Source organism: Hydra viridissima, unplaced genomic scaffold, assembly GCF_058129835.1.
Source record: "Hydra viridissima isolate aposymbiotic clone 2 unplaced genomic scaffold, HvirCarnegie_v1 scaffold_1, whole genome shotgun sequence".
Lineage (NCBI taxonomy): Eukaryota > Metazoa > Cnidaria > Hydrozoa > Anthoathecata > Hydridae > Hydra > Hydra viridissima.
Window position 1 is genome coordinate 9,159,270 of NW_028324300.1, and position 26,644 is coordinate 9,185,913.

The 26,644-nt window shown below is 28.2% G+C and overlaps 1 protein-coding gene and 1 long non-coding RNA gene across 7 annotated transcripts; one reads left to right on the top strand and one right to left on the bottom strand.

Moving 5' to 3' along the window:
- LOC149893247 (uncharacterized) lies at positions 1 to 1,929 on the bottom strand. Of its 3 annotated transcripts, XR_016450529.1 has the most exons (3): positions 1,744 to 1,929; positions 1,445 to 1,553; positions 25 to 1,151 (listed from the first exon to the last, which is right to left on the bottom strand). It is a non-coding gene; the product is annotated as an uncharacterized LOC149893247 (long non-coding RNA). The 3 variants fall into 3 exon arrangements; XR_016450535.1 differs by lacking the exon at positions 1,445 to 1,553 and having other exon boundaries at positions 1 to 1,078; XR_016450534.1 differs by lacking the exon at positions 1,445 to 1,553 and having other exon boundaries at positions 1 to 1,151.
- A 6,078-nt stretch (positions 1,930 to 8,007) lies between these two features.
- Positions 8,008 to 24,867, top strand: LOC145188287 (solute carrier family 15 member 2-like). 4 transcript variants are annotated; one of them, XM_090080986.1, is made up of 24 exons: positions 8,008 to 8,148; positions 14,223 to 14,287; positions 14,452 to 14,524; positions 14,639 to 14,780; positions 14,921 to 15,007; positions 15,096 to 15,195; positions 15,281 to 15,371; positions 15,692 to 15,769; positions 16,528 to 16,610; positions 16,756 to 16,830; positions 16,961 to 17,050; positions 17,182 to 17,226; positions 19,591 to 19,629; positions 19,751 to 19,839; positions 20,453 to 20,534; positions 21,974 to 22,099; positions 22,268 to 22,441; positions 22,678 to 22,730; positions 23,311 to 23,448; positions 23,630 to 23,678; positions 23,846 to 23,926; positions 24,082 to 24,213; positions 24,348 to 24,455; positions 24,538 to 24,866. In XM_090080986.1, the coding sequence occupies exons 1-24, from the start codon at positions 8,091 to 8,093 to the stop codon at positions 24,721 to 24,723; spliced, it is 2,244 nt and encodes a 747-aa protein (XP_089937112.1). In that variant the 5' UTR covers positions 8,008 to 8,090; the 3' UTR covers positions 24,724 to 24,866. The 4 variants fall into 4 exon arrangements, with proteins under 4 accessions (XP_089937112.1, XP_089937121.1, XP_089937123.1 ...); XM_090080995.1 differs by lacking the exon at positions 8,008 to 8,148 and adding an exon at positions 9,021 to 9,244; XM_090080997.1 differs by lacking the exon at positions 8,008 to 8,148 and adding an exon at positions 11,857 to 12,210.
- The last annotated feature ends 1,777 nt before the right edge of the window (positions 24,868 to 26,644 follow it).

Consider the following 26,644-nt stretch of genomic DNA (forward strand, 5'->3'; position numbering starts at 1 on the left):
AATCTTTGTCTTACTCGGATTTAAAGCTTGACAAGGGCTTGACTCGATTTGCTCGAATATTTTATATTCCTAAATTTTAATTATATATGTTTTACAAACTATAAATATATTTAAGCATATTCAAATAAAAAAAAAGATAAAAATCTTTGATATACGTATCGATATACATACTTCGATATACGTATCGAAAATTCTCTCGAAATATGAGTAACATATTACAATTAAAACCAACGATTGAGATCACAATTTAAATCAGAAATAAAAACAAAAACTTAAAACCTGGTTCAATCCCAAAAGTTCATTAAATTTAAGGTTCCATCTTCTTACGAATCTTATCAAAAGAGTTTATTACATTTCGTATGAACCTGGGTTCAAACAAAAAAAATCAAAATTTGGTAACTTTTGAATTTCATGTAAAGAGAATGACTTCTCGAAAAGACACAGGTATTTACATTTGTTAAAAATGATCTTTTCATGAAAAACAAATCTTTTTACAAAAATGTTCCATCATTTCATAAAAAAAAAATTTTAAAAACTGGGGTTTTTCGTAAAATATTGTGAGAAGGGAGAATTAAGTTAAAAACAACGATCGGAAAAGACGTATTAATAAGTGATGAACATCGCAACCGAAAACAACTAAAAACTATAGAAAGTACAAAAAAAGTTTGACATATCGCGAGGTTAGAATTATTTTGTTCTATCTCCTATTTTAAAAGTTGGGAGAAAATGAGTTATTAATTTAAGTAAGTAATGATTACTTTTAAAATACGCTATGTTTTAGAAATTTTTTTCTAAATAGTTTGTTTAAACATAAATTACGTAAAGTGTAAGTTATTATTTCTTTAAAAATTGAAGCTAAAATTTCAAATAATTTTTACTTTAAGAAAAAAATAAAAAACTTTCTCCCAACGTTTAAACTTGGAGATAGAACAAAATAATTCTAACCTCGCGATATAGTAGGGACCAAGGAGGTTTAATACACAGGAGACGGCACGGTATATACGTTTATATAAAACGCGCTGAAGCCAGTTTTGAAAATCAGCCGTAGCGAATTGTAGCGAATTCCCCAGAATTTCCCCTAAATACAGCAAATCCTGCAATACAACCCACAATACTTTGTGAACATGTAGACAAACAACTAGCATCAGGAACTAAAAAATAATCATGATCAGTAACAGAGTTTTCTAGAAGTTCAATAATCCTATTTCTGCTAGTAGAGTTATTCAAAACACTAACAGAAGGAACATCAATGTTTTCAATGTTTTGGTATTTACTAGAGCAGTCAAAATAGGTACAATTTGCAATGGCAAACAGTTTGCACAAAGAATATTTTGAATATCATTATGCACCAGCAATTTTTTATATGTTCCAATAAACTGTTTTGCTAAAGGGTATTTATTACAACCCAATAAACCTTTTATTTTTCCAAAATAAATTACTGTACCTATGAAAAGTAATGCCACCAGCACAATCTCCTGAAGTACACCCATAGGCAGAACAAGATACCAGTGCTTGGTTTGCAAGTACTTTTCAGCATACCAGTACCTGCTATGCTGAAAAGTATTTGCAAACCAGGAAATAGCTTACGAATTTGAATTTTAACTCAAACCAGGATATAGCTTACAAATTTGAAGTTTAACACAAAAAAAATTTTGTGTTAATTTTTAAATTTGTAAGCTATTTCCTTTTAAATTACTTAGGGTCGTAAAAGACATGCATTTAAAAACACTGTAAATTTTATACTTTGCAGAAAACTTTGGAAAACTTTCTCTCTGTATCAACCATTTACATAACATTAAAATGTAATGCCACCAGTACAATCTCTTGAAGTATACCCATAGGCAGAAGAAGATGGCATGTCAATTTGAATTTGTTTATCAATATTTATCATTTTATTATTATTCAGTATAAATCATATAAAGCTTAATAAAAAGTTATAACTTAATTTTATATATATATATATATATATATATATATATATATATATATATATATATATATATATATATATATATGTATATATATATATATATATATATATATATATATATATATATATATATATATATATATATATATACAGTGGCGGCTCGTAATTAGGGGCCATAGGGGCCCGGCCCCACTTATATTTATTTAAGATAAAGTATTTGGTAATGTAATTATGTATTTATATATATCTAAACATGCAACTATTAGCCTAAACTATTTGCAGACAGGTTTTATAAAAATAAATAGTTCTAAGTTAGTTCTAATTTTAAACTATATTACTTTATAAGTAATATGTTTATTTGCAATTTATTCAAAGTATTGTAGCGTTATTTTAGTTCATTGCCAATAACGGCTGGGCCGATTTTTACTGGCCCTATTTATTTTGTTTGTAGTAATATTATTTTTGATGCGCGCGCAGAATTTGTAGTGCTTTCAGATGGGACGAAAAAACGCACCGCAGGGCCTCATTGAACTGGCCCTTGAAGAAAAGAACCTTAAAAACATCGCTAAGTTCAAAAATTTGCGATATTTTTTGGTTAATATTTGCTGGCCCCACCTAAGTTTAATGTCACCGGCCGCCACTATATATATATATATATATATATATATATATATATATATATATATATATATATATATATATATATATATATATATATATATATATATATATATGTTATGAAAGTGTCATGTATATATATGCATTTATATACATGTAAATACAAACTTGTTTCAACTCACAAACATATGGTTTTCTTTTCACAAGAATCTTTCGTGTATCTGAAATACAGTCTCTGTTGGTAGCATGTTGAAATACAGCTATCTGAATGTCTTTTTCAGTATTCCGAAGGTTATTGAAACGAACTGAAGAAGACTACCAGTTAGCAAATAATTCTTTACATGATAGTATAAGTTACCAAGCATAAACTGACCAATTCTTATTATTCAATCATTTCAATGTTTTGATTTGGTTTAACAAAGTTTTAAATAAAATCCTAAGTTCCGCGAAATTCTTTTGGGTTAACCAAGATGGCGGCCAAATTTCAAAACTGGCTTCAAAAAAGACACGTAATGCCGTTGTTGCGTTAAAAAAGTTAGTCGTTAAAAAAGTTAACAAATAGTTCTGCACATGCGTTACGCATGCGCAGTATGGTCAAAGGAGTGTTCGTTAGGGAATGAAATTAGACGTTAAAAAAGTTGCATTGTTTCATTAGGGTATGTAAAATAATAAAAATTAGTGTATACTTTATATTAAAAATGGCTGTCCATGTTAACTCAGTTGCTGAAATTATTTTATACTTTATGTTAAAAATGGCTGTCCATGTTTACTCAGTTGCTGAGTTCATAAGCTTTAATACTGATATATTGACCAGTAGTTCAAATGAAAGCTTCATTAGCCTGACAGGTCACTGTTTAGACAATACATTTAATCAGAAAACTGTTGTACTTAGAGTAGCTCCTTTTCCTGAGAGGCATACAGCAGCAAATATTGCTGAATTGATTGAAGATATTATGGCTGAATTTAAAATATCACCTTCAAAAATTCATTTAATAGCTAGAGATAATGGTACAAATATTGTTAAGGCTATTAAAGATAGCCCATATGATAGTATGGCTTGTTTTTACACACACTGCAACTAGTAATTAATGAGTGTATTTTTGAACAAACAGTTGTCAAGAATGTCATTGTAAACTGGCATTCAATTGTTGGGCATTTTAGCCATTCTCCCCAAGCCTGCTCTAAACTTAAAGCTCTTCAAGAAGCAAACAATGTTCCTAAGCACAAACTTATTCAAAATGTTCCAACAAGGTGGAATAGTACCTGTCATATGTTAGAACTAATTTATGAACAAAGGAAAACTCTAACCATATATGCACTTGAAAATGGTAAGCTTCCTTTATTAAATGCAAACAAATGGATGATTATTGGACAGTTTTGTGTTTTGCTAAAAGATTTCCACAAAACAAGAGTTCCCTTGAGTTAAAGAAATTCTATTGTCTCAGATATTATACCACAGATACAGTTTTTGAAACATTTCATTAATAAAGCTTTAATTGATGACAACTAATTCAATGGAGAATTGTTTCAAACAATATACTGATAACTATAACATCATCTTGTCAATATTTCTTGATCCCAGATTCAAATTAAAAATGTTCAAAAATGAAAACACCTTTTCAGCTGCTAAAAAAAGTACTGAGAACATAACCATTCAGCTTATTAAAACCCATTAAAATATAAAAAACATTAAAGTTACTGAAAATGATCGGTCTGCAGCTTGTGACATTGAAAATATTGACTCAGAATATGAAAATAATGGTACAGTACTAAATGAATAGAAAGATATAGTAGAAATGGGTTTTGACAATTGCTTCGAAGAACTTGTAGGATTTAATTCTAAATAAATTGGTCAACCACAAACTTTAATTTCAAATGAATCTTTATTAAACAAAATTCAACACTACTCAAATGAAGACCTTATTGACAAAGAAAGCAATCATTTGTTGTGGTGGAAATCACAGAAAACCAAAATGCGACTATTAGCAAAGCTTGCTTTAAAGTATTTAAGCTGCCCACTGTCTTCTGTGAAGAGTGAAAGACTTTTTAGTATAGGTGGAAATGTATATACTGCAAAGAGATATAGCTTAACAGGAGCTCATGGTGAAATGTTAATATTTCTGAACTATAATATGAGCATTTAAAAATATTTTTGTATATATTACTATAATTAGTATAGTATAATTCTTTTAGAAGTGAGTATCTATGTTCTATTTTTTCATGAAATATAATTTATTTAGGAGTTTAAAAGCTTTAATACTATGAGGAGGTCAAATGAAAAAAAAAATGTCATGAAAATTGTATAACTTTGTAGAATTAGAAAATTACAGGGAAAAAAAATTTGGAAAAAATAATTGCAACTCTCTTTGAGAGCTTTTGCTCAAAAATAAAAAAAGAATGCCTCCCAATGCCTTAATCAAAATTTCAAAGCATATTCTGTTGTGGATTTAAGGGTTGCGCAAATTAAAGAGTATCGTTTGCCAGGGTAACTTAGGTCAGTTTCGGCAGTTTTTCTTAAACATCTCTGAATCTTATTAATTTTTTACAGTTTTCTCTTGTGGTAATAACATTATAGGTCTTGGCTATAGGCCTCTATATTTATTTTTTTAATTTTTTTATTACAAATATTTATTTTTAAACGCCGAAAAGTGGCCAATTTTACCCCAGGTTTTTATCATGAAAAAAAATCATCAGTCCTTAAACACTTAGAAAAACATGAAAAGAACATTTAAATGGACAAAAAATTTTGCAACTAGCTCCCTGTTATTGTGCAAAAGTCATTAAAAGTCATTTTCTAGTAGGTCATTATCGTCATTTGAGGATGATGACACTTGTTCAACTCTTGCCCTTTTCTTGTTATTCTTGGTGTTACTGTTATTCTTGGTGTTATTCTTTGATGTGGTAGGAGTTGTGTTATTCACCAGATCTTGCGGTGTTATCGCTTTGCCAGGTGTGATCTTTTTCCCTCTGGTGCGATTTGTTTTCCCATCCTGTCCACAATGTTTCACTAATAGACCTATATCTTCATTGAATACTTCCTTAACAGTACTATCGGTACCTCCTCCAATGTCTTTGTTAACCTGTGGCAAACGCTTCATGACCATTTCTTTATCGAAGGGGAATATTCCACTAGCCTTGAAGTCAGATCTCAAATTATCGCTTTTCAATTGACGTTGCAGTAGAGCAAGAAGACCGAGGAACTGATTTTTTGGTATTGATTTTTTGATGCGCGTTTCTATCTTTAGCGGACGGAAAACAGCAACGTCCAGCGGTTGAAGCAATGGGAAGCGTATATTCCGAACTGTCGACTAGCCTTTCACGCTTATTCTTCCAGTTAAACATTCTTTTATAGCATTGGACAACGTTTCTTGATTGTATGAAGTTGCATATGCTCTTGAACCACGCTTTCGCTTATATTTCCTCGGCATTTTCACCGGCTAAGAATTCAAATGGTTCAATAAATGTATCAGAAGTGTCAAAAGATGCCAAAATAAAGTCAATGTAGTCTACGAAGTAACTGTGCTATATTCACAAAAACTGTTGATATACCAAAAATGTTGATATAATAGTCGATATATATTGTTGGTATCTCTAACAAAATTAAAACATGTTATCTTTGTTAAATTTTAGGAATTTAAAAAAAAATCAACAATTGACCCCGGTCAACAAAGTCACCCCTGCAACCAAAGTTACCTCGGTTGACGGTACCATTTTGAATACTTTTTTAACGGGCAAACTTTTTTAACGCCGTAAGGCGTTAAAAAAGTTTTAATGATTTTGCGCATGCGCAGATTTCACATTTAATAAACTTTTTTAACGACTAACTTTTTTAACGCAACACCGTCTCCTGTGTATTAAACCTCCTTGGTAGGGACCCAGGTTCGTACTAAAGCGTAAGAGCCTGGGTTCGAACGAAAGATTTTGAAAACGTACGAATCTGGGTACGAGTCGAATCTATTTTGGAATCGTACGAAAAAATTTTTTTTAATCCAGATTCGAGGTTCGTTTACCGAAAGAATCGTCCGCTCCCTACCTAATTTAACTGTATGACTAATTTGACAAAACAAATTTATTACCCTAAACGCCATAAGTTCAGTTTGATAACTTAAAAAGATCGTTTGTTTAAATATTATTGTTTAAAAGTATAATCTTTGTAATAACTAAAGTCTATTGGTGGGAGAGCTAAGTAATTGCATAATTACTATTCATTCCAATATACAGTTTGGTATTTGTTTTGGGACGTGAAAAAAATTTCCTTTTAGTACAGTAATAACTTTCTACATCAACGCTAACCTTAACATTAGCATGGTATCACTTTTGTATTACTGATTTGGATGCTTGTTTTTAAAAAAGAACTTTACTGTTTTATCACTTTGATTGCCAAACTTTGTATCATTTTATAATACTTTGGGCAAGACAGTTTGTTATCAGCACCGGTGCGTACCCGGGAAAAATAATAATTTAGACAAAAATATTTTACGACTAAAAATTAATCTCTGTTTGATAACTTCTCATTATATGGCGTCCTATATTGGCAGAAATAAAAATAGCAATTAGAGAAGAAGAAAAAAAAACCAATAACAAGTAAATAATTCCATATATTCAGTAAGGATACATTTAGAGCTGCTTTTTTCTTTTTCATCAGAAGATTCGTAAAAGTTTTACACCAAAATACCCAGCCCATTGAACTTCATATTTTCTTAAAATATCTTTTATTTCAGGGAATGAATACTTAAAACATCAAAATGTTTTTTGTGTTTTAAACACAAAAAGGTCTGCTTCGTAATTTGACAGTTCGTTAAATTAAGATGATCAGATACGTTTAGGAACTGGTCTTTAACGTAAAGTGTTGCCCAAGATAGAATGGCGAACCCTTTTATATATTGTCAGCGCTTATCTTTTAGTTTTGTAATGTTTAACAAAAATATATGTATGCCTATATTTAAAAAACTTAAGTAATTTTTAATTTCATTCAAGTTTTATCGTGCGTTAATCATGAACTTCATTTGACAATGAACTTCCATTGTTCATTGTCAAATGATAAAGGAATAAAAAATGAAATGCATTTGTTAACCAGATCTCCAAATAGAGACCGAGTTATACATTTTTTTAGTTGTTTGTAAACATAAAATCCTATAAATCTTTATGTTTTGCTCAGGTTTAAGGTTAGACAAGGGGTTGACTCGATTTGCTTGAATATTTTATATTCCTAAATTTTAATTATATAAGTTTTACAAGCTATAAATATATTTGAATATATTAGGAAACTAAACTCATCAAAATTAGATTTTCTCGAATCATCATTTCGCAATATAAAAAACTAATAAGAAAAATCGTGCAAAAGAGAACGAAACAAAAATGAACAAAAGTATATGTAAATAAATTATGAAGGGTATAATTTTCCTTCTTTCGCTTAAAATATATTGAAAATTTTTATAATAGCGCGCGAATGAGTTTAACAAACTTATATTTATATATAAGAAAGCTTAAATCTAGCCACAAAAAAGAACTTGTGAGAAAAACTGTTATTTTGGTAAATTTTATGGATACAGAAATTAATTCTACTGAAAAAGCTGTCTTATTGAAAAGTAAACACCTGCGTGAGTTTTTATTAACCTTTTCTTTATTAAAGTTTTATCAAAAATTTTTTTCTTCCTGTAAAATTTTTGCCGATAAAAATTTGTTTTTTTTTCAAAAAAGTTGACTTTTCCAAAAAGTTGACATGATCCACCGGACAGCTATTTGTTTTTTGTATAGTTGCAGATATCTTAAGTCCATCAAATTAAAATTCCTATTATAATTTGGCCGTGGACCATCTTACCAAAAATAAAGTAGTAGATTCATCTTTCTCAACTAAGATGTTTAAATCATTTATGTTTTGTTTTGCAACCAATCTGAATTTCTTTAAATTAATTCGTTATCAGATTTTTCTTCAAGAAAATACTCGTAACAAGATTTGGAAAAAGGTAGCTTTATTGAAATGCAAGAAAGATGACATGTATTTTGTTGTATTTGATCAACAGTGTTTAAAACCTTTTAGTGTTTAGAGTTTCTAACAGCAACAACGAATTAAAGTACCTAACATTTTCATAACAACTATAGACTGTTGAAGTTTTGCAACAAATTAGAACGAAAAATGTTAAACGAAATGGAATCGTCATAGCACACTTAATATCATGTTAAGCTTTGACACTTCGCTGAATAAAAAAAAAAAAAAGAGATAGCCTCCATTAATATTTTTAAACTGAGATTGGAATAAATCCGTGTTTAGATGTTCATGTCTGCAGAGTTAAGACGTTCATGTCTGTAGAGCGGCAAAATTTAAACATAATTTACTTTAATTTCCTAAATAAATAATATAAAAAATATTTGAAATATGTTTAAAAATATATTTATTTAGCCTTTAGAGAAACGTAAACATACTCTCCCCCGTTGCTTATAAAAGATAATTAATTTGCTATAAAGTTAGCTTTTTTTTATCTGTTTCATGTTTTTTGTGGTAGAAAACATTGTCTAGCGCCATACGTAGTGATTTGAAGAGTCAATGAACAAATAATTTTTTAGTTTTTTAAACATTAGTTGATGGGCGTAAAGCTCACGTGAATGTGTAAAGTTATTTAGAATTTTTGAAATTTATAACAAACATGAAGGCACAAAACGGGAAAGTGCAATATAAACCCTCCAATGATGATAAGGGTAAGTAATATTAACATACTATTATAAGATCTTATATGGCCGAAAAATAAAGATTTAGTACGGATATTTTTTTATTCTTCAGTACTCTCTATAAATTACAACCATGGTACTTAAATTAGTGCTTAAATTAGTTAAAAACAGGTTTCATCATACAGGTTTCATTAGTTAAAAACAGGTTTCACCATGCTTTTGTACTGAGCAAAAAGATTTGTCAAATGCAAAAAAATTCATTTGATGCAAAGACTTACACATTTTTTTTCCATCGAATAAATTATTCGTGACAAAAATGACAAAGGGAATCTTAACGTTGATGATTGTAGAATCACATGGCAACCCTCGTCCCCTTCCTCTATTCTCGCGGGCCTGTTGTACTTACTGCTTAAAACCAAAAGAGTTTCACTTAGATAAAATTTCAATAGAAAAATCCGAAAAAAAAGTACTTTTGATCAGAGGATCTTCGAACAAAACTTTTTATTGTAAAACAATTTCAAGTGATGAAATTGAAAAGATGCTACGTTTTGCTTTCACTATCGTACAGTTATATAGGTCGGATGACATCAATACGCGAAAAGGTCTCTGACGGCCTTTGATGATTATGATCGGACTTGCGCAAGCTTAAGCAAACCTAACGGAAGGCCTAGTTTATTAGCCATGTCACCGTCGTGACTTGGCTAATAAACTATGATTATTTACGTTTAAAATCAAATAGACCAACAGTGGGATAGAGTGGCGAACCCTTTTATATATTGTCAGCGCTTATCTTTTAGTTTTGTAATGTTGAACAAAAGTATATGTATGCATATATTTAAAAAACTAAGTAGTTTTTAATTTCATTTCAGTTTTATCGTGCGTTAAAATCTACCATAATATTAAAAACAATTTAAAAACATATATTCAACACATTTTACTTTATGAAAATACTTAATAAAAAAAAAAAAAAAGATTTAAATAATACTTTAAAGTTTAAATTCGCATTTTTTAATTTATGAAGCAAGGTTCTAGTAGTTTATGGTTAAATACTTTTAATGTCACTCTAAGACTTCAAGAAGCACGACACTTGGGTAGAAATTTAAATGTATCATTCCTTTAAGTTTGTTAAACTGATTGATTCTTTGGAAAATAATAAAAAAAGAATTTGAAAAATTTTTACAACAGCCTAATCAATCAATATATGACTAACGACATTTTTATGAATAAAAGAGATTCAACCATTACTGTTTAAGTTATTTGTATTTTGCTTTCTTTACAAAATTATTATCCCAAATACTTATTTTAAAGGGTTTGTAAAAAGATTAAGCAACTTGACTTAATCTTGTTTATTTAGCCTCAAAACATTACTTATTTGTATTTTTCATTAACTTTTATTTAAAAATGGTTTTGCACAGACAAAATACTTTAAATACAAATGCTTAGAAAAAAAGAAGGGAATTTTCTGGCAAATCTACCAAAACTGATATAAGACATTCAACTTAGGCTTTTTTGGGTTACAGAAGATGCTATTATCACTGAATATCTTTAGTGAATCCATTTTTGTTCTAAATAACCTCTGCATAGTTTGGTGTTATGTTTCGGATCAATACACAGATATGATTATATTTTGTTCAAGAATCCTATTGGAATCTTCGTTTTTCATTATAATATCAATTTTAACTAAATCTCCAACTCCATAGTTGGAGTAATAACCTCAAACCATGACGGAGCTTTCACCACGCTTCACTGAAGGGACCAAGCAATCTGACGACATTTTCTCTTTATCGCTTTGTCCATTCACCCTCTGTAAGGGTTCATTTAAGTATTTTGTTCTTACTTTGAGGCCGAAGTAATGGTTTTCTGATCACAAATTGATCAAACAGATTACATTTTAGCAGATATCTTTTAACTGTACAGGTAGCGGCAAAATTAACAACACAAGAAGTTTTAATTTTTTTAAAAAAGTATCTGAACATACTGAAGACTCGTGATTTACCTAACTTCATTTTGGATGTCTTAAGATGATTTTTTAGCAGGAAAGTGCCGCGGTTTGTAAAGCTCGCTTTGTTCAAGATTGGTGCACCCAGAAATTTTCGGGCTTCATTGCTTTTACTGAATGGCTTCTCTTAAGTCTGATGGATGGTTCAATATGGAGCGTGCTTAAATAAAACCTGTAAAAAATTGCACAAAAATATTTATTTGTTGAAGAAAACTTTTATTATCGAAGCATGGGATAATCTCGATGTCTCCAATTTGCGTTCCAGCACGTATTTATGCTATTATATTACTATTGTTATATATTAAATAAACGTGTTACTTTCAAAATACTGAGTTTTGGAATAAGAGATGCAGGTTTATTCCGTGTATTTTTCTGAAGCTGAGTCGACTATTTTGTTTGCTGGTAACAACAATAAACTTCAATTCATAACTGAGGAAGATCTTGATGACTTCCATTTTGTCTTTATCGCTGTATCACACGGTGTACACTAGTTTTTGTTATTTTCAGCTTTGCTGCAACAGCGCTCCATTTTTTTTTCATTGTGCAATCTTAAATACCAGATCGCTTTTCGACATTAGTTTCACAACCATTCCCCATTTTGGTGATATATTTACATTAAAGTAGTCAAAGCTGTTAAAGTGTTTAACTTTAAATAGCTGTATTTGTTTTCACTAGTGCATTTCTAAATTGCTCATTATTTCAACAACAGATAAATTCCAAAGTGACGTCACATGTTTACAATTGTTCGGACGTGAAGGATACTGACAGGCAATTGTATTGAAGGAATGTGATAAACACGCTGGAGAAAATGTCGAGCGAATCTCTTTTATCATCATAGATTATGGTCAAGTCAGCGAAAACCTTTTATGTATTACTCTAATGTAGGTCTTTCCGAGCCAAAAGCAAGGATAGAAATAACAAACTTACAAATTATGGATTGCAGTAAACAAACTTAATGGCAGGATCTTCCCAGCCTATCGCAAATGCATTTTGCAAGGTGTGTTCGTTTGCTAAGTGTTTTTCATAGCAGACAAGAAACCTTGATAAAGTATTTAATTCTGTCATTTCTAAAAGCCCAACCTAAAATTTCAATATATATGTATATATATATATATATTGAAATTTTAGGTTGGGCTTTTAGAAATTAGCATCATCTGTGTGTGTGTCAGGGGACTCCTGTTTAAGCTTGTTGCATGGTCACAGCTCAGCTTAACAAATTATATCTTACAGTTTGAAAAAATCATGAATATTGGCAGTTCCAAAACCACTGAAAAAAATTAACTATTCTTGTCCAAAAAATTGTGGCATTCCTAATCTTTTTAAATTTGGGTAGTAAAACAAAATTGCTTAAACTGAGACAATTTTTGGTGAATAGCTTCCGTTTTCTAGCATGTAGATATTAAAAAAGAAAACAAGGAGCAAAACATTGATAAAGATACTGCAGAAAATTATGACTCCTTCAATAAAAACAATTTACTGGAACCAGATTGTTAATATGTACTATAACTTAGTTCAAATTACTAAGAATCAAAATGATAGTCCAATTTGGAAGTTGCACAGTAAAGGTAGAATTACAGCTTCATTGTCAAAAGTTGTATATAGCATTAATATCTTAAGTCTTTTATTAACTTTTTGATGCAGTACAGTTCAGAGACCTTCACAAATGCTATGAGTTACAGTAAGAAAATAGAGACTTTTGCAATAAATTTAAACAAGCAATTAGTCAGTGGCTTGTATGTTCTTTACAAAAATCCATTTATTTGTACTTCACTGACAACATAGTATATTAATCATGATTCTGGTGGATTAGAAATTAGCATCATCTGTTTGAGATTCTAAAAATACAAAAATATAACAATTGAATAAAAGAATATAAATAAAATATATAGGCATCTTATTTACCTTGATTTATTTTAAAAGAGTCATTAGCTTTTGCTAAATATTTTTCATCTAAGTTATCTAACAACTCATTGTTTTCAACTCTTGTAAGAAATACAGTTTTTTCAATTTCTCTTTTCAATCTTTTAAAGTTCTTTCGTATCATTCAATACTTTATTGCTTTTTTGAAAAAGGTTGCTGTTTATATTTAAAAAATGATGGAACATAATCAGGACTTGTAAGATTATCAGATTTTTTTCTAAAAAATGAACAAAAAAAAACTTAATTACTTACATATTGTAAAAATTGAACTAAAAACACATTTAAAAAATCTTTTTCTAATATGTGTTAAATATCAAAAACCTCTAAAGCTTCTTGATGAAAAGAATTCATTAACATGAAATAATAAATCTTATGAAATAAATTTTTTTTAACATTCTATGTTAAAAAAAGTTTATTTCATAAGATTTATTATTTCATGTTAATGAATTCTTTTCATCAAGAAGCTTTAGAGGAGATACGGCAAAAACTCAAGTTTTTGTTGCCTTTCTTTTATTTGTTTCTACATCCCATGGCGCAAAAGTTTTCAGGAATTATAATTGTTTTTATCAAGCTTTGTTTAAATTATTTAAAAAGTTCTATTATGCATCTAAAAATGGTACTTCAATAAATTTTTTTATCTGCATTCAAATCTTTTAAAATCTCTACCACTAGGTGCTAAAGACCTTTGAAGTCTCTGCCACCTCTGTTCATATGCACCTAAAATGTAAATATTCCAATTGTTTTATAGATGATGTTTAAGCATGAAACAAAAGCAATAATTTAAACTTTGAATTAGTTTAATTAGTCAATTGGCATCAAAAAAGCAGTGATTACACCCAGTGGTTTCATTAGTAGCTTTACACATTTCACATTTTATTATTATAACAAAAGAAGTAATATATTAGTATTTCTTACTCTGACAAATGTGGCAGTGTTCCCAGTTAGTTTAACTCTCAATAAAATACTACTGTTTGTAAATAATTATTTATTTACACATCTCTCAAGTTAAATTTATTTACTTTATAAAAATGTTTTAATATAATTTCAATTTTAAAAATGAAAAAAATAGAAATGTGTTGTTTTATTCAGTTGAGATTCAAAATGGAAATGTTGATGCTGAAGTATTTGATGACAGGTACTGTGCACAGCTTAAGGTATGCCATTTAGTTTGTGCATACATATATATATGATGTTTAATAACTCTTTTAATTGTAATTTAACTTGGCAATTCTTTTTTTAACAATAATCAAATTTGCTTGTAACTTGTATTATTTGTTGTTACAATATAAAAGTCAAATTATTTTTTATTTCATGAAAGCGTTTTCCTGGACATATTTGGGCAATCTTAATGACAGAATTATGTGAGCGTTCCTCATATTATGGAATAAAAAGTATGGCAAGATTTATTTAGTGTTTAATAAATATTGATTTTAATATCAGTCTACAATAAATATTATGTATATATATAAAGACTATATGATATGCATGGGTGAATCTTTCTTTAGCTGTCCTGGTTTTGTACCTGGTAAATTCATTAAAAATGGAAAAGGATACTGGCAAAGCAGTTTATCATGCTTTTAGCATGTTAAGTTTTTTTACTGGAGTTTTTGGTGCAATGGTTGCTGACAGTTTTACTGGAAAATTTAAGTTGGTTTTTTAATTGTAAAAAATCGAATTATATTATTAATTAATCATTATCTTAGTCTGTTGTTTTGAATGAAGAAAGCTCAAAAAAAAAGGCCATTAATAATTCTATATAAAATAATCTCTGGCTGTTACATTGTTAGGTTGATATTCTGGACATTAATTGTTTATTCATTATCAGAGATCACCATTACACTTACATCAATACCTACAATTGGCAATAACAGTTCGTAAGTTTTATACTTACCTTATTTACATTTAAATAAATTTTTAAGGATGGAAATGTTCAAATTTTTTATGGTTCATTATTGCATTAAGAATTGGTCCTTTGGTTGGTTTATTTGTTATGGCTGCTGCTACTGGGAACATCAAACCATGCGTAGCTGCATTTGGTGGGGAACAAATTAATCAGAAAGATGTAAAACATTCAAGTTTTGTCTTTTTACTTTAATTTTTTCTTTAATTTTAATATTTTGAAATTTAATTTTTTAAAAATATTTTAGACATCTTTGCTATCAAAGTTCTTTGCTTTGTTCTACATGTCAGTTAACATTGGAGCATTGATGACTATGCTTTTTATCCCAATATTAAGAAGTATGTTTTTTTTTAACTCAAGTTTGTAAATCATTATAAATGTGTGTGTGCTGTGTGTTATGTGTTTGTGAGTATGTGTGCATATATTATAGTGTTTATTAAATATATGGAGAACAATTACAAGTTGTCTGTTGCTTAATGTTTCTTATCAGTCTACCTGCAGTCTTCAGCCAAAATACGTAATTATTACATGAAAATAATTTAGTAAAAAGTAATAAGTTTAAATGAAAATAATTGTTATCATTTTAATACTTTTTATGATTTTTTTAGATTTTACTAATGTCTTAAGAATTTTTATTTGTAAAAAACTTAATTTTTAGCATCAATTAAGTGTTTCAATGATGACTGCTATCCAGCAATTTTTGGCATAAATACTGGCTTAATCATAATAGCTACTTGTAAGATTATGTTTTGTTGTCTCCTCATAATTTTTTTTTTTTTAATTCATAAATAATTTATTATTTATTTTTATTTTATAAACTGTTTAATGAACCAACTTGGTTGTTTTGTTTGTAAATGGGCTTAAAATAATAAAATAATAGTTGTATATGTTGACCATCTTATCCTAAAATACAGATTTTTATGGTAAAATTTTTTCTTTTCAACTTTTGAATATTAAATTCTTAATATTTTTATAATCTTAATCCTTAATCTTCCCCTTAATTGTCACATTAAAATTATTTTATTGAAGAAAATTTTTCAAATTTGTTGTCATAACATTGTATTACCATAGAGTAAAACTATTTCAAAAAAAATTTTTTGATTTATTGAAATTAGCACAGTTAAAGAACTGATTGCTTTATTTTTAACAATTGTTTTACTGTTTTTAATAATATTTAATATATTGTTATTAATATATTATTTTTAGCAATTGTTTTATTTTTACACTTAACACAGTTAAAGAACTAATTGAAATAAATGAAAGAAAATTGAAACAATGCTCAGTTTCTAATGATGAAAAAATTGCAGAAGTTTAGACACCTAAAGGTTTTTAAATATTAAAAACAGATTCCCCATAAAAATCAAATATTTTGAATAACCATTTTCAATTGGGTGTCCAAATTTCTCCAGGAAATTTTTTTCATTTAGTCTTATTGAATTGACATGGAATTACTACATATACAGAAATTTTTTTGGTACATTTTTTTTGTTAAAGTATCTTTTATGGTTGGTTCAAAGACTTACACCAAGATGCAACCAGAGGGAAATATGATGATAAAAGTTTCAAAAATGATCTGGGTAAACTTTAATATCAAGATTAAGAATAAAAAAGGATTAGAGTAACTGTTTTACAGAATTGTTAATTACATTGAATGAACTTGTGTTCAAATAAAGCAAATGAAATTGCCAAGTATATTTTAAAAAAAGTTAATATTTTTTTTAGCATGCTTTGACAACAAAGAAAGAACCAAATGCCCCTAAAAAACATTGGCTATACAAAGCTGACAATAGATACAGTGTATGCTTCTTAATTGACAATTCTTTTTAAAAAAAGCATTGCAAAATATTCAATATCTCCAGAATACATTAATGTCACAATTGCAAGTAACAATTCTAGCTTTTTTTTAATTTTTTTTTTTTTTTTATAGATAAAGGAAATTGATGATGTCAAGGCTTTGTTAAATGTATTAGTCATGTATATTCCCCTTCCAGTATTCTGGGCTCTTTTCCTTCAAATGGTGAGTTTAACTTGTAACAATACAATTGCTGAAAATAAAGATTTTTTTTTTTACTTTTTTTCTATATTTGTACATTTTAAAGTGTTTTTTTTTCCTGGGTGATTTTAAAAAAGAAAATATTTTTATCTTAGGGCTCCAGTTGGACATTGCAAGCTGAACAAATGGATGGAGAGATGGTAAACCTTCTTACTATTTCTTTTTTTTTTTTTTTTTTTGATATTCTTGCAATGGTTTGCAAGAATCATAAGTGGTAATTTATGCATAAACATTAATTTAGTTTGCCTAAATTGATGCTTATGTATTTCTTTAGGCTGTTATCAAAACACCTAAAGCTAATAAAAAATTCAAAAAAAAAATGAAGGTCTCTATGGTTTTAACAATGAAACCTTCAACTTTTTTCTTGACAAAAAGTCATCAAGAAATTTTTTTGCGACACCAAATCTCAAAGAAATTTTTTGTAAGATTAATGTAAGCAACTTAAAATGCTCCTGAAATCACATAAAACATCATCCAATTTCTGATTTGTAGTTTTTTTTTGCAATGGGGAAATAATTAACCATATCATAATTGGCTAAAAAAGTTTATTTTATCTAGATAATAAGTTTAGCACTTTTAGCCAGGGCTGTGGAGTCATTAAGCTGCTGTCCTGACTCCTTGACTTTATCATGGACCAACTCTGACTCCATCATAAGTAACCAATTTGAAACCACAAGTTTACTGTAGTAAAATGTTAACATTGGCTATTTCATCACCATGATACAAATAATACAACCACTTAGTGCTTTAGCAATATTTGTTAGAAGACAATTCCTGAACAAACAACTTTTCTGAACTTTTGTTATGCAATAGACTCTTATGCGGTCACTAATAGAATTATGAGTTTGTCAAAATCATGTTTGAAACATTGTCAGTTAGACAGAAAAAATTTGCTCTTCTTTAAGTTCATGTTCTTGAAAAATCTTTTTCACCAAGACCTGGAGAAATTTGCTGGTGTGATTAGCTTTGGTGTTTTTTACTGTCAATGTCAAGTTAGCTACTTTATTTTTTTCAAAAACAAATTGGACATTCATTGCAAAATAGTTCACTCTGTTAAGAAACACAAAGCGTCCCTTGAGAGATTCTTTAAGTTCTTCTTTTTATTTAACAGTTTCTTCAATCACTAATTTTCTAATACTCTCTCTCCAGAGAAACAAATTTAATTGAATACTTACAGTCTTTCTGTTTTGTGAAGCAGCTCTTTTGTGCTTGGTGGTGGCACGCCTAGTTTTCTACTAAGAATATGCAGCACAGTGTCATACAGTTTAAATCAGGGGTTGGGGCATCATGAAGTTATCTAGTTTAAGGGATGGTTGAGGAGAGCACAGGGGAGGTGATTTATGATTCTCAGTGATAACCAGCAAAATACCCTATTGCTTATCACTGTTTTAAAGGCCTTAGACTAACATATCAACCTCCTAGCCCTCCAGTTGTTGCAAACTAAAATTCTTTTTTTGTCTGGATATCCTAAAGCTATCAGAGCATCCTGGGACTTGTAGTTTTGTAACAACTGGAGGGCTAGAGTTTGGCACTTGTGCTTTAGACTGACAGAACATAAAATATTTTAATGAGTAACATCTATAATATCCATATAAAAATTATAAAACTTTGAAAGATTTTTTCAAGCTGGAGTTGGAGTTGCTACAATTTTTCCGGCTCTGACTTCAGGCAAAATGAGCTCCGACTCGGATGCCACAACTCGAACTCCACAGCCCTGATTTTAGCCATGGATCTCAATATTTTTCAAGCAAAGTTCATACATTTCATCAGGATCATTAACACACTTTTTGAAGATTACATTGTTTATATTCAAAGTTTGTTTATACCAAAAAAAAAAAATTTATATTTTTTTAAATTTATATTTTTTTAAATTTATATTTTTAGGGAAATGTAAAACTTTTAATCTATAAAAAGTTGCTTCATTTGGAAAGTTATTTTAGCTGTCCTAACAGGCAGAGAAATAATATTGGCCTAATTTAGCTTCATGACAAAAGTATATTAAGTTTTTCAGCTTTTTAAAGTGTTTATTTAAAACCAAATGTGTTTATGCAAATTCAAAAATACTGCCGTGTTTTTTATTTCTTTTGTAGCTTCATTTATTTGTTAAAAACGTTTGTGCAATTTTTTATTTGTTAAAAACTTTAGTGCAAATTTTTATTTGTTAAAAACATTTGCTTGTTAAAATATAACTTTTAGTTTTCTATCATTTTAATGTTAAGTTTTCACAATTATTTCAAATAGTATCATTAGGAAATCCAAATTTCATATTTATATTTATATTTTTTCATCTTTTCACTGGTATTTATACAAAAATGTTATTTAAATAAAATTACTAAATAGTAATATTATGTAGATTGACTCACTGCAGTAAATGATCTTAAATTATGAAGCTTGTTATGAAAAATTTTATCATTCAAATCAAAGCTATCTTAAGCAGCTGCTCCCATCTTTTTTATCTAGTAATTAAAGGTTTTGTTTAAAGTAAGTAATTGTTTCAAATTTAGTTTGACGGAGGATTTCATTTGAGTTCAGATCAAATACAAGTAAGAACTTTTACACTTTGTTTTTTATAATTTTTTTTCTTTTAAACAGCTATTGTAACAAAATGTTCATTAATTTTTGTGCTTTTCTTTAATTTTTTTTTTTTGTTGTTGCTTAAATCAGTTCTTTAATCCAGTTCTGGTGCTTGTAATGATACCACTATTTGATTCATTAATCTATCCTATGTTTGAGAAATGTAGGATGCCATTGAGGTTAGAATATTAATTTTTCTACAATAAAATCTTTATTAAATAATATTTCCTCCATTCCACAATAATTGTCGCATTTGAAGCATAAGTTTTGTTCAATAGTACTTGTCCCATTTGATCAAACTTTTATAGCTATAGCTTCACTTGTAATAGACCAATTTTCAAAAGTAATAGCTTGTTGAAAAGGGTTACTCAAGGCTTTCTAACAAGCTTGAGCACTTAAAAAAAGGTTATCAATAGGTGAAAATAATTAGTATGGTACAAGTTTAGCAATTCTTTAAAAAAACTACTCAAATAGCATATATTTTCAATATTCTGACTAAAAGTACCCAAATGTGACAACTATTGTGGAATGGAGGTAGTATTTAATTACATAATAACTAGTTCTTCAATGCTGTTCAATGGTTTATAAATTTTTAAAAGTACTTTTAAAAAGCATTAATTTTATGTTAAATAAATTCTGTACTGACTTAAACTTAAAAAAATTTGAAATAAGAAAAAAGTTGTGTTAAGTATTTAAAAAATGAAAATTTGATGTTGCTTTTGAATTTACAGTCAACAAATACTTATCATAATTATGAAGATGATTTTTAAAATTATCATATGAATAATTTAGTCCGCTGAAAAAAATGACCACTGGGATGTTTTTAGCTGCTATTGCTTTTCTTGTCTGTGGGTTTATTCAAATAAAAATCCAGGTTTGTTTTGTTTTATTTTGTTTTCAAAAATGTTATTTTATCACTTAAATCAAATTTTAGTTGTTTTGCCTTTTGATAATTTGCATGTCATTAAAAATATTTATTAAATTTTTTAACCAAATTTAAAATTTTTGTGTAAAATATATCAGAAAAAAAAAATTATAAATCTATTATTTTTTAGTACATTTTTCCAAACAGTATAATAGCATTTGATATTGAAATACTTAATAACTTAAATCTTCATGGGATGCATTATGATTAAAGGTGCTGTAAGTTTGTTTTGAGGTAAGCTCACTGTTTACCTCAAAACAAACTTACATACAGCACCTTTAATAAGTTCCAAAATATAATGTCAGCATTCAAAAAATAATAATTCCTGATTAATATTCTTTTCAGTAGCACACAAGCACCATTCATTCACCAAATGAATGATAACCTATGAACGAGTTTGAATCTGTAGTAACAAAACCATCACTATTTTTTTAACATCAATTAACAATTTTCCAAGTTCTTTCTGATAACCAGAAGTTTACCTTATTTAAAGTCAGGTTGAGTGGTGATAAGAATGGCTAATCTATCAGTAACATTACCTTTGCAATAATTTTTGAATCTTGATGTAAACAATATTGCTTACTTGAAGTGTTGCACCTCCCTCTATAGCTATAGGTGCAAGTAATCCTGCCTGTTGATTAAAAGATAGTTTTAAATGATTTACCACTTGTTCAACTTTTGGACTTAGGTTCTTTGGGAGCTTTTTTTTTTTTTTTTCTTTGACTTTAGAGGCCAAATTACAGTTAGAATTTGATTAGTAGATTCATGATAACATTCATTTATCAAATTATTCTCTTATAGATTCAGTAAACTGTTTAAGTGGACTCTTAAAAATAGAGACTTTACACTTGTGTTCAATTTCCTTTTGATAGCACACATTTCCTATCTTAAAGCTTTGTGTTATTTTGTGAATTGTAAAAAGTTGAGACATTTAAGTGATTCCATTTTTGTAAAATATTAGAAGGGTCAGAATACTGTTGTAGTCTTTTTTTTCCTTCAAAAATTTTGCTCGGAATCTTATTATTCTAAGGTCAAGAAAAAGTCACAACTTGATTATTTATTAGCAAAACCAGTTAACACTTATACAGAATCTAAAAATATTTGTGCAATCTTTAATAAAAATGCAATTCTGTTAACAACCAAGTTGTATCTCTTTTGAAACTTCAATTGTTCAGTAAGCTAGTTGTATTCTAAATAAATAGGCTGAATAATTTTTAAATAATAAAAATAACACAATTATCAATATAGACGATAGCTTTCTAAAGTTACTTCCTTACTAACAATTCTGGCAGATTGCTGGAAAGCTAATAATTGAGAAAAAAAGGTGTTGTTTTAAAATAGTAAAAAGCTCTGTTTTATTTACAATTAAACTTATTTAATTGTTTTAGTCTGTTGAGGTGATTTCAAAACCCTCACCTGAAAAAGCCTATGTGGATTTTATTAATGCTTCCCCTTGCGAGAACTTGTATATCAATAAAGATTCATTCTTCAGCGTTAAATTGCCATACGGGCATGTAAGTCTCGTTTTTGTTATTGTTTTTGTATTTTTCAGTTTATTTAAGCACAAAGTAGATATATGGATAAAGCTTAGAGTATGTTAGATTAAAAAATTTTTTGAATATTTGTCTTGAAATCTTTTAAATACTTATCTTACTCTTAACATATTACACATGAATTTTTAGAAAACTGGTTTCTTGACTGGTGAATCTGGTTATCAAAAATTGAACATTTCCGGGGAAAATTGCTTTTCAAAAAATAGTTTTAATCAAAATGACATTTTTGCAACATTTTCTTCTGGTGTGCATCAAACTGCTGTGTTGAACATAAATGATGAAGGGATATTTAATGTTAATGTTGTAAGTGACTTTTGCTCTCTGTTGTAAAAAAATTTCTTAAACCTTTTTAATTCCAATTTTATTAAAATCTAAATTTCCTTCAATTTACAAAATTAGTTCAATTATAATAAAAAGAGTATGCCATCATCAAAGTGTTGAATTGAAATTAAAAAAGTTTATAAATATTTTTAGTCTTGTGATTTTTAAAATATAGAAATATTTTAAATATTTTACTCTCAAATATTTTCTTGCTTTAGATAAATCAATATTTTCCAGATGTTGATGTTGAAACAGCAAATTCAAATGTCAGGTAATGTTTATACTTTAGTAAAATAATAAAAAGGTATTTATTTAAATATAAAAGCTAAACTTTTGTCTATAAACTGAAAAGTTAATTTACACAATAATTAGCACACATCTATCTGCTAATTAAGTTTATTTTTCAAACATCGGCGTTTGATTTTTTTAGTTTTAAACGAATAGTATGCAATTTCTACATCGCTCATTTGAAATCGGATTTAAAATGATTTGTATAAGATATACAGAGTTACAAGATTCCAGAAATAAAGTTTTTATACCTCGCATACCTAATATAAATTTGTTTCAACAATTCAAGACACATGCATAGAATTGCTATTTGATTAAAACAATTCAACTTTATAGCAAGTTTTAAATAACAAATTTGTGTATGAATGTAAATTGGTCTTGCCAAAAGCTTTGCTATTTTAAACGTATAATTTCTAGTTTATTTCAGAAAGTTTGATTTATCTTAAAAAAACATTCCGATGCTTACTATTAATGCTAACAAGTTTAGAATATTTTTAAAGTTAAAAATCGCTTTCTCATTCTTTCAACTTTGATGTTTATTTTGAATCAAAATGTTGTTTCAGGGTTATTATCGTACCTGACAGTAACGCAACTGACGTTGGAAATTTAACATTCGAGCACATCCAGGAAATCAAAAAAAACGTCAAGTTGACGAACTTTAGTTCATTTAATTTTAATTACACTTCTTTGCCAGCAGATGAGTAAGTTCCTTCGTAAAGGAGATGTACTTATTAATTTCATATCAAAACTTTACCTTTGAGATGAAATTATTCTTTTGAGTAACATTTATAATGCATATCTGTTTTATTTTTTCCTTTGTAATTACTAATCCTTTTTTCAAAATAATTTTTGTTTGATTTAATGCCATTATTTTTTCCTTAGATATCGCGTCAGTTACATCGGTTTTTATGGCAGAGCTTTTAAAGTTCAAGTACAATTTTTTTTTCTAAATTCAATTGAAAACTTTTTTTGCTTAATTTACAACCATTTGCTTTTACATGTTTTGCTCATTGATTAATTAATTAATGGATTAATTAATTGATTAATTAATTAATTGATTAATTAATTAATTAATTGATTAATAAATTAATTGTGTAGCTTAAAGTTGGAAAGTTTGGCACTTTTGGTGCATACACGGTTTTGTTAAGAAGGCCAAAACATGACATGTATTCCGATACGGTAAAAGATTTAACAGTGTTTTTTATCGGCTATTATTTCGATTTTTTTCAAAAAAATATTTTAAGGTATTTTTTTGATTTTCAATTGAACTTTTTAAGATTTGATAGTATTTGTTATTTTCAAATGATTAATTTAAAATATACAAACATTTTCAGTTGGTTGCTGAGATCTTTCAAGATCGGGCACCCACCACTGTTCATAGGGTTTGGCAACTTCCACAATATGTTATCTTAACAGCTGCTGAAATAATGTTTAGTGTCACAGGTTTAGAGTTTGCTTATTCCCAGGTAGGTTTTTATTTGATGCTGTTCATTACTGGGTTCCACGCCCTGCATCATTTTTTATTCGTTACAAATACAATCTTTGAAAATATTTCTTACAAAAATTGATGTTACAATAAAAATTTTTTGCTTGTGTTCAGGCACCTGCTAGTATGAAATCTGTGATTCAAGCATGCTGGATTGTTACATCAGCTTTCGGAGATTTGCTCGTGGTCATATTATCCATTGTTAAGCCTGTAAGCGGAGTGGTAAGCGAAGTAAAATTTTTTATATTGATTTTGAACTTAATGTTGTTTAAAATACCTAATAATTTCTGCATTTGATTTTAAGGATAAAGAAATGTTTTTATATGCTGGTGTTATGGTCGTTGTAGCTATTATATTTGCTCTCATGTCACATTTTGGCTATACATATTCGGACTTTAGTGGAAACAAAGTCGAAGTCAGTCCATTGGATGCTAGAGATGAGGAAGAAGAGTTTGATATTAAAAAATCCATCTCTTCAACGCATTTATAAAATAGAAGCAGTGAATTATTTTTATATAAATTTTTTTTATACTTTTAGTTTACTGTTTAATTTTATGTTTATATAATCTATATTCCTTATAGTATATATTATATTACCCTGTATTATATGTAATAGCTGAAATCTTTTATATATATATATATATATATATATATATATATATATATATATATATATATATATATATATATATATATATATATATATATATATATATATATTCATATATGCATGCATGTATAGAAAGTAGATAGATTATACATTTAAAATTTAAAGTTAAAATGATGTTGAAAATTTTTATCCAAAGAGATTTTTAGTTAGCATTTCAATATGAATTTACCTGGATTGCGATACGGGAAGGTCCGGTGATGTATTATAATTATACGTTCTAATTATAATGATATGTGCTAATTAGGGCTTTATGATATTTTTAAACTAAGAAGCACTTAAAAACTTTAGGAGCTATAAATATCATTTTGTTGTAAACTTCTCGAAATGGTATTTCGACTGAAATAAGATGTATTGAGGTACTCAACCTCGGTATGTCGTTGGTTTAAAGATTAAATGCTTGAGACTAATTTTTAAATCACATCAAAAGTTCCTAATTATTTAAACGGTTCAGTTGATCTTCGCACAGTCAAACGATGGTGCAAAGTGATCAAGGAGAAAGGTGTTATCGATTTATGTCACTCACTTAGTCTACCATGGATTCAACTTACAAAAATGAACTTTCGCAAAATGAAAACCCATTTAAATTGGAAGAAAAGGTGAACATTAACTGGAACATTAGCCAAAGATAATTCAAAAAAACCATTGGGCATCAAACTCTCGGACCCATTGGACTACTTTGTTTTGGGACGAATTCCCAAAAGAGACGCGAATAGATTATTTCGTATGTTTAACGGAATAACAGAATAACGGAAACTATTTAAATTAATGAAAGTGAAGTTTATTGTAGAAGGAAAAAAAAAAAAAAAGGCGAATCTTTTTTTTTAAAAAAAAAAAGGTAGACCAATATCAGTAAAATTGAGTGAGAAAAAACAAAAACGCACCATTATTTTTGCGACACCCGCCATAACATAATGCAATAACAAATGAAACCATAGTTACGAAGTCTATTTTTCTCATGATTATTATAAATGAAGTTGTGAAAATTCTACTACTGCGTGTGCATTTTCTTTATCTTGCATTTTTGTAAATATTTATTTCTTAAAAACATTCTAAACATTGATAGCGCACCTAATATTTATAATTATTTAAATAATTTTAAGATAAGATACAGCTTTCCAAATAAATGATTGTTAGGAAACCCACCTTTAAATTTAAAAACTTAAACATTTTTAAACCTTTAAATCTAAAAAGTTAGATGATATGAAATTAAAAATCAATGTCGACAGGCCACCTAGAGTTAGGATTGTTTTCCATTACACAAAGAATTCATCTCAATTTTCGGACTTACGTTAAGTGAAAGGTAAGCCCTGATTTTCAGTAGCAACATTCTTAGAGAGAAAATTACATCCTTACTCTTTTCTATATCAGCTGCTTACATATAAAATTTTACAAATTTTTTAAGGGAAATAAAACATTGAAAATTTTAGTAAACAGCATTTCGTTTTGACACAAATGGCGTATTCTTTTTGGTAAGTTTGTAGAAACTTTTTATCGATGTGCAAAGTTAAATTTTTGATAAAACTGCATTTTAAGTCACTTCTTACTAAGAAAGGACTTAGAAAGTTTAGCAAGCCGACGCCATGTTAAACCTAACTAACTGTTACAAGAAAGCCTATCTATTACAATTTATAAAATACACATACAAAACAAAAAGAAATAAGTGGCTAGAAAAGATCCACCACTGTTTTTTAATCTTGAAATATTAATTAAATTTAAGGGTTTAGATGAGCGCGTTTATATA

Excerpts from the sequence above, each read along its gene's own strand:
- LOC145188287 (XM_090080991.1), top strand. The coding sequence starts at position 12,664 with ATGACTCCTTCAATAAAAACAATTTACTGGAACCAGATTGTTAATATG. Across the intron at positions 17,051-17,181 it reads GGGCTCTTTTCCTTCAAATG|GGCTCCAGTTGGACATTGCA; the intron begins GTGAGTTTAACT and ends TTTTTATCTTAG. Across the intron at positions 23,449-23,629 it reads ACTTCTTTGCCAGCAGATGA|ATATCGCGTCAGTTACATCG; the intron begins GTAAGTTCCTTC and ends TTTTTTCCTTAG.